General features: G+C 38.3%; 1 protein-coding gene across 1 annotated transcript in view; it reads left to right on the top strand.

Moving 5' to 3' along the window:
* Positions 1 to 15,225, top strand: part of LOC133326219 (uncharacterized) — a 181,185-nt gene that overhangs the window by 111,291 nt on the left and 54,669 nt on the right. The window contains 2 exon segments of the mRNA XM_061534900.1: positions 11,584 to 11,796; positions 12,441 to 12,518. Of these exon segments, the coding sequence (XP_061390884.1) occupies positions 11,584 to 11,796; positions 12,441 to 12,518 (291 nt within the window).

Below are 15,225 nucleotides of genomic sequence, written 5' to 3'. Positions count from 1 at the left end.
AACTCCTAAAGCTTCCGAAACAACAATGAAGATTGCAGCAGACTTGACAACTGAGAAGGTTATTGAAACCACGGCAACATCTGCGGGCAAAACTACTCTGTCTGAGGAGGAAAGTCAGGAAACTACTACGGAGAGTTTGGTAAAGAAAACTACAATGGGTTTAGAAACTACTCAACAACCTACATTAGGAACAACTGAGGGTACAACAACTACAAAGGGCTTGGAGGAAACAACAACTAAGGAGATGGAAATGGAAACATCGACTGAAATTCCAAGTAAAGAAATTGAAACAACAACTGGAAAATTCACCATGAAACCTGTCGCAGAAATCACCACAGTGGTCCCAGCAATTCAAATAACAACAACTCCGAGGGTAATGGAAACAACGAAATTCGAATATGAAACTACCGAGAAAACAATTGAAACAACACAAATTGAGGAAAAGATGACCACTACTGTTTCATCGACGAAGGTAGATACGACACAATTCCCTAAAACCGAAACCACTACCAAGTTATACGAAGAAGAACCGGCTACCACCATGAAACCTGCTAAAGCAACTACAAAAACCACAGAGACTACAACCGAGTTTTCGACTGTAACTCCCAAACCAACTCCACATCCCGGAATTAAAACTACAACGGAAGGCGAAAGTGAGGAGTATGAAGAAGAAGAGGAAGATGAAACCTCTACAGAACCTGATGAGGAAATGTTTGATTATGATGAAACCACAACCACAAAACAAGGAGTGGAAACAACAACAACAACAGTGCCAATAAAACCAGGAACTACTCAAAGACCAGAATATACCGAAACCTCCACTAGTCCCGGAATTGTAACAACAATTACTGAACGAGGTGAGGAAGCTTCCACCACTAGAGCTATTGTTGAAGAAATCACCCTGAAACCCACAACAATTGACGAAACTACAACCTCTGCGGGAATAACCGAAACTGAGGTCACCGCCAGGGTAGAAGAAATAATACCCAAAGGGACAACAGAAGGTATTGGAACCACAGCTCCAAGTACTCCCAAATCAATTGAAGAATCAACAATTGTTGCTACAGTGGAAGAAATTAAACCAAAGGTGACCACAGCTGGGCCAAGAGATACTACAACGGAGGAGGTATCAACTACAGTCGCCGTTGTTGAAGAAGTCACCCAGAAGACTACTGAGGGAGGAACTACCACGGAGAGAACGGAAACCATCACACCAGAAAGTGAAAGAAAAGAAACAACAACAGTCGGATCGAAGGAGGATACAACTACCGAACAATATTTGGAAACTACTGGAGTCAAAGACATTGGCACAACTATTGAATCTGTGACGACAGAAAAGATTCCCATCACTACTGAGAAATATGATGGTGTTGAAACATCTTCCATGGTTTCGGAAAGCAAGACAACACTACCTGTAGAAGTAACAACTCTACCTACCACCAAAATAAAATACACTACCGAATATCCCACAACCATGGGACCATTAGACACAACTACTTCTCGAATCGTTAAACCAAAAGAAACCACAACATATATCACAGAAACTACACAAGCGGATCCTCAAAGCACAGAACCAACATTTGCTAAAACAACCACACCAGTTGGACCAAAATTCACTACCGACTCTGAGATTTATGAAACTTCCACTACAATATTTGGTAAAACCTCAGGTATTCCATATATAACAACTGGTCTACCTTCCATCGGTACGATACAACCTAAACTTGAGGAAACTACAATTCCCACAACATCCCAAGGGGTAGAAGTACTAAGTACCACAAAGACAATTCCAGTTACGGAAATAGAGTTGGAAGGAAAAACAACTCCCAGTGTGACATCAAAGGTCACCGAACCTAGCAAAGAGACAACAACTCCTCAGGATGTTACAACCGAAAAAGCCTTTGAATACGAAACATCTTCTATAAGTGCTGCCACGACAATGGTACCCATGGAAATGGTAACCGAAGGTCTTGGTAAAACCGTAACAACTTCAGGCCCTGAAACGACAACTACTTATGGCAAAACTACGGGAATTCCCTACATTACCATTCCCACATTAATGGGTAAAGATTTCGAAACAACAACTCCTACACAGCTAACAACCGACGGTGAACAACTAACTCCCATTAAGCCTGATAGAGGCTATGAATATGCCACACCACCGACACCCTTAGAATTACCAACCTTCAGACCAGTTCAAGAAGTTGAAGAGGAAACCAAATTACCTGAAGATTTGTTGGGATTAACAACCGAAACACCAGCCAAGCAGACCACAATTCCAGGGGAAGAAGTCAAGGAAACGACTGGTTATGAATATGTGAAACCGAAGGAAACAGAAGGAACCACCACACCGGGATATGGTGAAAAGGAAACCACGAAAATCCCCTTGGAACCCCTAACAACACAAATTGCTGGAGTCACCGAAGAATCAACAACTCTGAAAACAGTTGCTGGAGAAACCACTACATTGCCCGTGGAAACAACTTCCCAGGTTACCACAACTGTTACTTCCCGCACCACAGAAGTTGGTATAACAGAAAAGATAACTACACCCTCAACTGACGTTCCTGAAATCCAGGAAACTACCAGGGAAAGTGGAACAACTCCCAAATCGGAAGAGACTACAGAATATGAACCGAAAATCACAACAGAACCAGCAATTATATTTGAAACCCTACCCACCGGTATAAGTATTGATGGGGAACCGGAGACTACAAAAACTGAGGCAACTGTGGCACCAACGGTTTCAGAAATTGAAACTACAACACGAACGACAAAAATACCTGAGCGAACTGATACAACTGCAGTGCCTACAGTTACTCCGGAAGCTAAGGAAACCACAACCATAGCCAAGGGTATGGAATATAAAACTACGACAGAAACCACTGAAGTGATTCAGGGAGAGGCAGTTACTCCAGAACCTAAGGAAGCCACAACATTTGGTACAACGGAATATAAAACTATTGAGGCATCCACAGTTATACCAGAAGCCACCACCTTAGCCAAGGGCTTGGATTATGAAACTACAATTAAAATAACCGAGCAAACTCACCCGGGAGAAGAAGCTACAACTGAAAAATCAGTACAAATTTCAACCACCCAAGAAACAACATCCCAAATAACAGAAACTACTATCGCAGGAATCTATGAAATTTCAAGCGAATCTGCTACGAAAACTCCAACAGATTCTACAATATCTCCAGAAACTGAAACTCCCTCTGAGATTACCGAAAAGTCTTTAACAGAAGCTACTACATCAGTTGTAGACGAAACTTCTTCTGCATCTACTACAAAGCCTACAACATACAAAACCGATGTTCCAACTGAAATTCCCATAACTAAAATCTCAACCTCCGAAGATCTCACAACATCCAAGGAGGTATATGAAACAACCGAAAAAGCCATTACGTCAGAAATTCCCACAATTGCAACAATACCTTCTGAGACAGAAGCACCCTTCGTGTCAACCGAAATTTCTACAAAAGAAATCACAACACAACAAAAAGTAACTGAAATGAGTTCCACAACGAAATCCTCGGAAGTTTCACAAACATCAACCCTGGCAACCGAAACCCATTCTACTGAAATACCTACAACTTCGCAAGGTGTAACCGAATATACAATCACCACAATTGAACCTATAACTGAAAAACCAGAAATTACGACCTCTCGAATGCCAACAGAAACCATACCTTCCGAAATGCTAACAACTTCAAGAGAAAGTGTAACGGAAACAGCAGAAACTGAAATTCCTTCCAAAGCTACAACTGAGGTTCCTGTAGCTGGAACCAAAGTGTCTGAAATGCCTACAACTTCTAAAGAAACTGCGACAAAATCACCAGAAATAACTACATCCACATTGCCTTCCGAAACAGAAATTCCCACTAAAGCCACTGAAATGTTAACAACATCCAAAGAAGCTGTAACAAAATCCCCAGAAATATTCACCTCCACGATATCTTTAGATACTGAGATACCCGTCATAACAACTGCAGTTCCAGTTGTTGAAACCACAACTTCAGAGATGTTAACAACTTCTAAGGTAGATGTGACAAAATATCCAGAAATCACTTCAGAAACAGAAACACCACAAATTCCAACCTCAACTATGCCTTCCGAAACTGAAACCCCCTCCAAAACCACTGAAATTCCAATCTATGAAACTACGTCTTCGAAAATGTTAACAACGATTGGTGAACCTTCCACTATATCAACTGAATCTTCTGAAAAAGAAATGACCACTAAACCCACTGAAATTCGTACAACTACGGAGTTAGTCCCTAAACCAGACACGACCACAAGCTTAGAAACTGAAATTCCAACCACTTCATCCCCAACAGTATCAGAAACCGAAGTGATTACAACTTCGCTACCCGAAAAGCAAACTACTGTAGTACCCCAAGAAATTTCCCCCATGACATCTAAAACTGAAACCATGCCTTTCGAAATTCCAACCACATCCTCTCCAACAGTCTCAGAAACCGAAGTGATTACAACTTCGCCACCCGAAAAGCAAACTACTGTAGTACCCCAAGAAATTTCCCCCATGACCTCTAAAACTGAAACCATGCCTACAGAAATCCCCCTAACTGAACAACCTAAAACGACAATTCAGCCCATGGAGGAAACCACACCTTCTCTGGGTGTGACAGAAACCACTCCATCATATATTATGACTGTACAACCAAAAACTATTCCACCCGAGGCCACTTCGGAAACACCTACTTCGGACCTAACTACCATTAAACCACTTCAAACTACTACCCCAGAAGAACAAGGTCGGGTAAAAGAGACAACTACTTCACTACCAAGATTTGACACAACAAGCCAGGAGACCGTTGCTTCGACCACAGTACAGCAATTGGACGTGACTGAAACTCCCACAGTGATCATGACTGAAATGACAGATAAGACCTCGGACGTTGTAGGTTTAGAAACTTCTTCCGAAGTGAGTATGACCACTGCTACGACTCCAACATATTTAACAGATGGTACAACACCCTCAGAAAGTGTGACTACCGAAAAATTGGCAACTGTTACATCAATCACACAAACTCCGCAAGACCTAACCACGATTACAGGAGTTACAGTACCTGAAGTAGAAATTGGAAAAACTACCAAAACGTACGATACCACACAAACTGTTCAGGTTCCGACAGAAGCAAGTACCTTACCTCAAGAACGTACGGACATTCCTTCAGTTTTGACCACCACAATTAAAACTCAATCTGTAACCACTGATTCAATTCTCCCAACTGACACAACCGAACAGGCAGTCATAACAGAAAAAATCACTACAATCGAACCTCTGACAACCACTGTCTTTGGTAGAACTACCGGTATTCCGTATATTACAACAACTCCACTCACTGAAATTATTAAAGAGTCTACAATATCTGGAGTAGCAGAAGATACAACCGAACCAACAAAAGTTACCATTGAGGCTACGGAACCAACGTTGAAATCTATTTCGGAAGTTCCACAAACAACCACAGGCGTAGAGTCTGCCGATGTCACCACAAAGGGTGTCACCGAAACAACCACAATCTCCGCCGAACCATTTGCTACCGAATCAGACACTATAACGCCAATGACACAAATATCCTTGGAAAGTAGAACAGAAAAGCCAGGAGTGGAAGTAACATCTAAACCGGAAATCGGCATAGAATCTACAACCAAATTGACTACGGAAGAAATTCAAATAATTACCACACCTACGCTGGTGGAAAAGGAAACTGTTATGACAATGACGCCCAAGGATGAAAGAACTGAAATTATATCGGAAATGACAACAACCCCAAGTTCTGTTCGTGTCACTGATGCTTCAGTAACGGATACAATGGCAACAACGATGAAAACAAAAGAAACAACGTTGATCGCCACAGAGATACCAGAAATTGTAACAACATTGGGCGCCACAGAAATTCCAGATGTTCAAACAACATCAGCTACCACACAGGTACCAGAGAAAGAAACCTCGTTGCCCACAACAAAACAACCACAAATTGTAACGACGTTGGGCGCCACAAAAATGCCAATGACTGACACAACAGAATTGTCTGAAAAAGAAACCACTTATGGCACGACGAAAACTCCAGAATTGGAAACTACTCTGGGAGCCACAGAAATTTCGGAAACTGAAACTCCGTTGGGTACCACAAAACGCCCGGAAATAGTAACAACGTTGGGCGCCACAGAAATACCAGTGGTTGACATAACATTGAGTACCTCAGAATTACCAGAAGAAACATTGGGAACTACAACTCGTCCAGAAATGGGTACTACCACTGAAATCACAGATGTTAGAACATCATTGGGAACCACAAAACGTTCAGATATAGAGACAACATTGGGCACCACAGAAATGCCAGAAATTGAAACAACAATGGAAACTACATTAAGAGCTACAGAAATTGAAACCACAGAACGTTCAGTAATGGAAACAACGTTGGGCGCCACAGAAGTACCAAAAATGGAAACAACACTGAAGGAAACAGAAATTTCAACTACTGAAACAATTTTGAGGTCCACAGAAGTTACAGAAATTGGTACTACATTAGCTACATCGAAATTACCAGACACTGAAGCCCCAACGATAACAACGCTGGGCACGACGGAAGTACCAAAAGTGGGAACAACTGTAAAACCTGAAACCCCAGAAGAGGAGACAACATTGGGAACTACAATACGTCCAGAAATCGGTACTACTTTGGGCGCCACTGAAATCCCAGATATTAGAACCACAAAACGTCCAGAAATAGAAACAACGTTGAGCGCCACAGAACTTGAAACAACAGTGGGTGGAACAGAAATTCCTGAAATGGAAACAACTTTCGGTGCTACAGAAATTCCCGAGCTCAAAACAACATTAGCCACCACAAAATTCCCAAAAATGGAAACAACATTGGGCGCCTTTGATGTAACTACCGAACTACCTGGTATGATGGAACCAACGGAAGAGATTTCTACTGAACCCACCACAGAAACTCCAGAAATTCCTACAACTAAAATCTCCATAGAAACTTCTGAGGGTCCCATAACAACAGAAGCGTCGGAGGAAGTTGTAACGGAAACAACCGAACAAGTGGAAAAAGCTGTGACAGAATCGGAAATAACCGATACTACTCAATCCACAAAGGTAATTGGAGAAACGACAATCGAAAGTCAAATTTCCGTTACAACACCAAGTTCTTCTGTAACTGAAATTCCTGTAACTGCCCCAGAAATTATCGAAACTTCCGAACCTACTGTCGGAGAAATTACCGAAATTCCCAGCACAATTCGGTCAACTGTTACAACCGAAGAAACAACCACAGAAAGAGGAGTACCTACCACAGATATTGCTGTGGAAAGGACGACTCTAACTTCTGCTGAGGAATCCAAAGATAGAGAAATGACAACAACTGCAACGTCATTTGAAAAGGAATTTACAACAGTCCCACTTGAAATTACAACGCCATCCGAAAGAGATACAACCACACCTCTGAGAGCCGATGCAACAACCGAGATCTCCACCCCTTCTGTCACAACTCCAGTGGTTACGGAGACATATGAAACAGAAATTACCACAATTTCATCGGAGACTCCAAAGTCTTCTGAAAAAGAAATGACCACACAATCTGCCGAAACATCCACACCTTTTGGACTAGAAAATACTACTATTTCTTCCACGTTCTCTGAAAAAGAATTCACAACAATTTCGACGGAGATTTCCACCTTCCCAGAAAGACCAGAAATGACCACAGCTCCAGCAGGAACTACTGCGACTTCCGAGGGAGAAACGACCACAACTCCAGGTATCGATAAAGTAACTGCAATTTCCACATCCTCTGAAAGCGAGAAAACCACCGTTCCATCAGTGACTTCTACTTCCTTGGATAAAGAAATTACTATAACCCCAAAAGAGGGACTCACTTCCTCAGAAAGACAAACAACAATTTCAAGTGCCGATAAAGTAACTGAAACAGCTGAGACTTCCACACCATATGAAAGAGAAATTACCACAATAACGCCAGAGATCACTACTACATCCGAAAGAGAACTTGTCACAATTCCAACGAAGATCTCCACAACCCTAGAAGGTGAAATTACCACAGCACAACCAGACATTTTCGTTACAACTGAAAGTGGAGTCACAACATCTGCAACGAAGACTTCAACTGACTTCGATAAAGAAATCACCACAATTCCTTCAGAAATGCTTACATCACCTGGAAAAGATGGAGAAATTATCACAATCCTATCCGAAATTTCCACTTCATCTGATAGAGAAATTACAACAACACCAAGCGCTGAAAGACCTCTGACAACTGAAATGGCAATAGATATTTCCACAACTTCCGAAGGAGAAATAACCACAACTCCAAGCATCGATAGACCACTGATAACTGAAATACCTTCCGAAATTTCCACGACACCTAGTATTGAGGAATTAACAAAAGAAAATGTTACATTGATGCCCGAGGAAATCACAACAAAGGTTGTAACCGTTACTCCCGAGACCATAACCACAATTGTCGGAATCAATGCCACCTCTGGCGAATTCGTTACCTCATCTACTGAACCGGTAACTAAAATATATACTGTTACTCCAATAACGCTTACAACTGGTTCTACACCAATTTCGGATGTTGAAACTACAACAACCAGTGTTCCGCTGTATACCGTCAATACAACCGAAACATCCACTGCCGTAACCACTGAGACGAAATTTGATTTAACAACTCTCACTGCCACAGTTGCTAAAGATATCACTGCCACTACGCTAGAACCTTCATACATAAGTACCATGACTACGCCCAAATTCGATTTAGCCACACCACATTCAACTGCCCAGCCAACACAAAAGACCTCAACGACCATTATACCATTCTTGACGACGACAAATCGTACTGACATCTGCTGCATAACGGACTATGACTGTGCCGACGATGAAACATGTATTGGACGTAATTGTGCTAAACCCTGTAATTTTTATCCGAACATATGTCAAAAATATCGACCTATATATACGAAATGTCATACCCTCAAACATACACCTATGTGTTTCTGCGCACACGTACCCACCGATCCAACAGCAAGTGATTGTCACATCATAGCAGGTAACTGAAAACTGAAATGAAACGGTCCAAATGTGTGTGTTTTGTTTATTGTATCTCTCTCTACATCTTCTTCCTCCTACTATTACTCCTATTCTGTGGAATGCAAGCGAAACAAACAAAAAAAAAGCGAAATCCATAAACTGGGGAAAATCAAAAAAGGGGTTTATGGTTCACCTACATACATCGGAATGAATGAAGTAATGAATGGAAGAATCACAAAAAAACGGGTCAATGATGTGTTCTGTTTTAGTAGATCTCAACGAACAAACACACCGTATGACTTGGTGGAATGAGATCGTCGTCATCGTCATCTGTTGTGTCTCAGCATAATACGGATTATTACACACACACACACCAATCCAACCACCCAACCAAATACACTTGCAAAACACACCCACCCACAATCACAGCATCTTCAAATTAAGAACAGAAGGATGTCTTGTTGTCTTGTTTTTTCCTGCATCCCATATATATGTCTCTCTCTCTCTCTTTGTCTCTTACTTACTTACTCTCTTGGTTTTCTCTCCATATCCCCCATGTTGAACACACAAACACAAAACAACTCTCGATGCTAGTGTTGGGAAATTTCGTTACTTGTGATAACTGGTTATTATAATTTTTTAGAGAGTACTTGATATCCGTTCTCAATGGCGGAACTTTCCTTATAACCTAACGGTAAAAATCGCATATAGTTGTCACCAAAAAGAAAATATAGGATCACATCAGTGTAATTGAACACTTTACGTCAATGAACAGATGAATTTGTTATTTTGAATAGAAGAGGCGGAACAATATCTAACCAATTGAAACAGGGTAGGATTTACCTACCAGCCTAAATCAGTTTTCAACTAAGTTAAAAATTGAAAAAAATAAAGCATTCACGAATCTGACTGAGCTCATCATCGTTCATTTGAACACTTCACGAAAATGATCAGTTGAACTAGTCCTCTTTGAAATCGCTTCTTTTAGATCAATGGGATAAACGGATTCAACTGCCGGCATAAATAAGTAATGAACTAATTTGCAAATCGCACAAAAAACAAAGCTAACGTAAATCTGACCGAGCTTAACAAAGAATATCTTCTCTAGAAACATTTTAGGCCGGACTATTTTTGTAGAGATTTCAAAAAGCGCAGATTTTTTAAAAATATTTTCAAATGATTTTAATGAACGTAGATTTTAAATCTATTTTTGCTAAAGGGTTTAATATGGGTAGTTTTTAATGCAATATTTTTCCAATGATTTAAACTTTTTTTCAAAGAAAATTACAAATATTTTTGAATTTTCCCAAATATTTGCTTCTAAGCACCAAGAAGAATAATGATCGCATGAATAACCAGTACCCATCAAGTAATCGATTATTGTTACAACAGTAGTATTCTTTTTCGATTATCACAAGGAATGAAATTTCTGTCTCTCTCTTTCTACTCCTGTATCCCCGGAACACTTTTCTTTTACAGCCAATACACAATATCTCGACAATCATTTTTGGAAATCATGTGGCCCCCGCTCTCTCTCTCCCTCTCTGTTTTGGTAAATTCTTCTCAATCTCATGTTAGTTTAGGCAAAGAAAATCCGTAAGTCTGGAATGTACCCCCATTGCATGTCAGAGAAAAAATATGTTCTCTCTCTCCCCATGTCTCTCTCAATGTATTTCTCTTGTGTTATTTTTGATTGTAAATGGTGTAAAGGTTATTCTTGGAATGATTTTGTTATCAACGTCAATGATATTTCAAGCACGTTGTTTCTCTCTCCCCCTGTCTGTCTCTCTCTCTCTCTCTCCCTTATATGTTCAAAATATATCTCTCTTTTTGTAGCACGTTTAGTACGAAATTGAAAAAAAACGAGTACCAAATAGTACGAATGTCAAGCATGTTAAATTGTAAAAACGTAGTTGAATTGAAACGATTATGTAGAAAAAAAGCTCTCTCACAATGAGCTTTTTTTATAGCATGTTATAGTTTAATAGTTTAGTTTTTAGAAAATCAATACTTGTACAGCAACCTATTTTCCTCCTGTAAATAATGTAAATAAATTATTTGGTTTTGGATTTTTTTACTAATCATGGTTTATGGAATATTGGTTACGGTATGGAATACAATTTTTTTTGCTTAGCATGTAAGCAGTAAGTAGCAGCATGTGTATATGTTGTGTATGCCTTTTTGAAATGATATATATCAACAATAATAATAACAACAACTACTAAATTTAACAATGAAATCAAACTAACTTAAAAAAATTAAAATTTATTTAATTTAAAAAATTAGCTGAAAATTTTAACCCAAAAAATATTAGAGAAAAAAATCAATTGAATTTTGATTTGAAAAAAATCATATTTTTTCCATTTTTTTATATATGAAATGCTATGAATGTTCTTTTTTTTAGCATATTTGTCTTTGTATGCGATTATTTGCTATGCCTTTTGCTAATTTTTGCAATTTATTTTACTTTTATTTTTGAATTACTAATTCGCATTGCACAGAAATTGGATGTGCTTCAAATTCCGATTGTCCAGCCCAAAAGGCTTGCATCAATTCCATTTGTGTTGATCCCTGCTCCTTGGCCAATCACTGTGGACCCCAACAAGAATGTAAGGTTATTGAACACCAACCGGTTTGCTCCAGACTCTGTGAATGTCAGCGCAAATCGGATTGTCCCAAAGATTTCGAATGCGATGGTTGTCAATGTCGTCAAGGTAAGTGAAGGAGCTGCGATTTTTAAAATTTATATGTCATAATAACCATAGTCAGATTCGGGACTTATTGAAAATATATAGAATATTTTTTTTAAGTTGTTTCCTTAACCATATATTTTTATACAAAATGTTTCACAAGATTTTAATAACAGAAGATTTTTAAAAATATTTTAATAAGCAAAAATGAAAGATTTTAATAAACAAAAATTTAACTATTTTCATATTTCATTTTATTTTAAATATTCAATGAGCGCATGTTCTTCAAAAATATTTTCCAAAGATTTTATTGACCGTAGATTTTTTAAAGGAGTTTTTATAGGCGTAGATTTTTTAAATATATTTTTTTAATAATTTTTTGATTCTTTTAATGAGTGTAGATTTTTTAAAATGTATTTAGGCTGAATTTTGATAAGGGCAGTCCTTTTTGGTATATTTTACAACATTTTAATATGCGTAAATTTTTTTGAAAATATATTTTACAATATTCTAAAAAGCGAATTTAAAAAAAAAAAAAAGATTTTAATAAAAATAGATTAATCTTTTTATCTTTTAAATGTAGATTTAACAAAATATTTCAAAATTTTTTATAAATTTAGATATTTTTATATTTATATTTCTATTTGCTTAATTCAATCCTATTCCAGTAATTCAACGTACACCTGGCTGTGAACACTGTGCCCCTGGCTATCTATGTGATGCCTCAACGGGAGCCTGTATAAAGGGTAAGTCCATTCAACATTTCTCAAACAAAACCCTTTCAACCTAACCAAACCAAAAATATCAAAAAACATATTTGGTTCTGAAATCAAAATAAAAATTTTAACAATTCTAACAAAAAATTTAATTAGCAAAAACAAAAATAATCTAAATCAAGAAATCATTTTTAAAAATCACATCATAATTAATTAATTAATATTTTGTAAATATATATTTTTTTAATACATAATATAACTTTGTATATATGTTTTCTCCCACAAATCACTTATAATGACAAAATCTATCCTGAACCCCCCACTGATCAAAACTCCCTGTGTATATACAAAAAAATAACCAAACCACCCACTAAAGATAAGAAAATCATAACCACCGATAACACTACCACATTAACTACAACCACTACCACCACCACAACAACTACTACTACAACTACACCATCTGTAACCAAAGCCATTGAAACAAGTACCCAAACGTCAAGTACCACCTCAACGACGCAAAAATCGAAAACTACTAAAAAAGAAGATGAAGGTATAGAGGATTTTACAACCACGTCAAGTACAGAAGGATCGGATGGTAAAACAACATCAACCACAAAGGCTACCACGACGACAACAACCAGTACACCATCCTCTTCCACAGATGTGGAAAGTTCAACTGCTACGAAGACGGGACCCCCGAAAACATATCGCGATGGTGAGAATAATATTACCGATACTACAGCGGCAGAAGTGCCCACCAGTACCACACCTGGACCGGTGATTACCACTAGTACACCACCACAACGGGGTGAAGATGTTAAGGGTCCATTTGATTATCCCACAACACCTAAAATGAAAACCACACGCATTGATACATCCCTCGAAGAGGAAATGTATAATGCCACAACAATAACAGGTACCTCGACTACACCGAAATATGAGAGTTCAACATTCCCGGTTATTATGGTAACAGATAAACCAAGGATACCCGAAGAACTACCAAGTACTGAAAAACCTCTTGTGGCAATGGATAAGACAACCATGTTCCCGGTAATAACACCAGAATCTACACCACCCACTCATGAACCACCCACAGTACCAGCCACCACTCTGCAAAGTCCCTCAGATGTAATGGAACCCATTACAACAACCACACAAAAAATGGTCCTAACAAGTCCAAGTGTTGTAACCGAAGTTGAGGAACCAGTACCCACTACGTTGAAACCGAAAATTCTAGAAGGAATGACTACCACCATGTTCCCGGTGATAACAGAAAAAGTTACCACATCCCTGCCGGAGGTACCGGGTACAACAACAATGCTTATACCCGAAACTGGTGTTACTGCAACCAGTGAAAAATCTGCCTCGAATCAAACATCTGAACAACCACCAGATTTCATACCGACTATGATCCCCACTACGATTCCCACAACAACAGCAACAGAAAATACCACTACAGTAACAAGCATTACCACTACCAGCACCATAATCACAATTATTAACACCACTTGTACAGTTCATACTAATTGCGCCCCTAATCAGCTGTGTATTATGGGTCAGTGTCGTAATAAGTGTCGTGGTGATGGCATCACAGATACGAATTGTGTAAAAGGTATAAATTCCCTACCCTATAAAAAATACATAAGATTTGTTTATATATTGTCTTAAAATAATGTAGCTGTGTATATAGAAGATTTCTATTTTGTAATATTTCACTAAAATTTAGGTTAGGTATAATAACAGTTTCAAATTCTTCAATCGAAGACTAGAGAACAAAGTCGAAAATACTGAATACTTCAGTTTTTTAGGTCTCATTATTCTGTCTCTGATTTCTGTCTCTTTTCTAAAAAAAAAGGTAGACGTGACTGAAGCATTTTCATTATTGCTCCGCAAAGGAACTCGGTCAAAGATTTAGTTCAATAGTTCCTTGTTAGTCCAATCGTTCATTGGCACACTTCACATTATTCTTTCAGTGAACTGGAAAATCTAAATAGAATCCAATGAATCTACGTAAACGAGAGAAAAAATGAACGACTTGAGCTGTATGAACTAGACGAACGAAAGAACGGACCCCAGTACCGATAATTCCTTTTCCAGAATAGTTGATTTGAACCAACTCCCCCTGAATACACGCAAATATTTTTATTTTCTTAACATTGCCGAAATAGTTTACCCCTTAAAGTATTCTCTGCTCGAGAATAGAGTTGTTGAGTTAATAAAAGAAATAAATTAAATTGAACATTTCTCCGAAAAGAGCGTATGAACTATGTTCATTTAGCTCCGTTTATTGACAGAACGATGTATTCCTCCAATGTTTAAATAAAAAGGGAATGCAAATTGTATCGTTACCGAACAAACAAGTTCATATGTACTAGATTTGAGTAAGTTCAGGAATGAACAATCGATGAATGAACTTTGAACTAGATGAACGAAATAGTTCAAGTAAAGTGAACTATATGGAGCGCTTTTTAAATAACTATAATACAGAGTTTCATGTTAGTCTTGTTAATAATTATAAACGACCCATGAACAGTAGTTAGAGATCCGATTTCTCGTACTCATGCCTTGGTATTTAAAGTGTAATGACTCGTTTTAACAGAACTTCCTAAAAATGGATGATATCATGGAAATTACATCTCTTTTGGTATCCTTACAAATAATTTGAATATTCTACAGATTATTGATCTGCCTTTCAAAAATTTAACATTGGTCCGATTTTTTTTAATAGCAGTAA

Source organism: Musca vetustissima, unplaced genomic scaffold, assembly GCF_032173495.1.
Source record: "Musca vetustissima isolate MV318-11 ecotype Yass unplaced genomic scaffold, APGP_CSIRO_Mvet_v1 utg5479, whole genome shotgun sequence".
NCBI lineage: Eukaryota > Metazoa > Arthropoda > Insecta > Diptera > Muscidae > Musca > Musca vetustissima.
The sequence above is the reverse complement of the archived record's forward strand: the minus strand, read 5'-3'. Positions and strand labels throughout refer to the sequence as shown.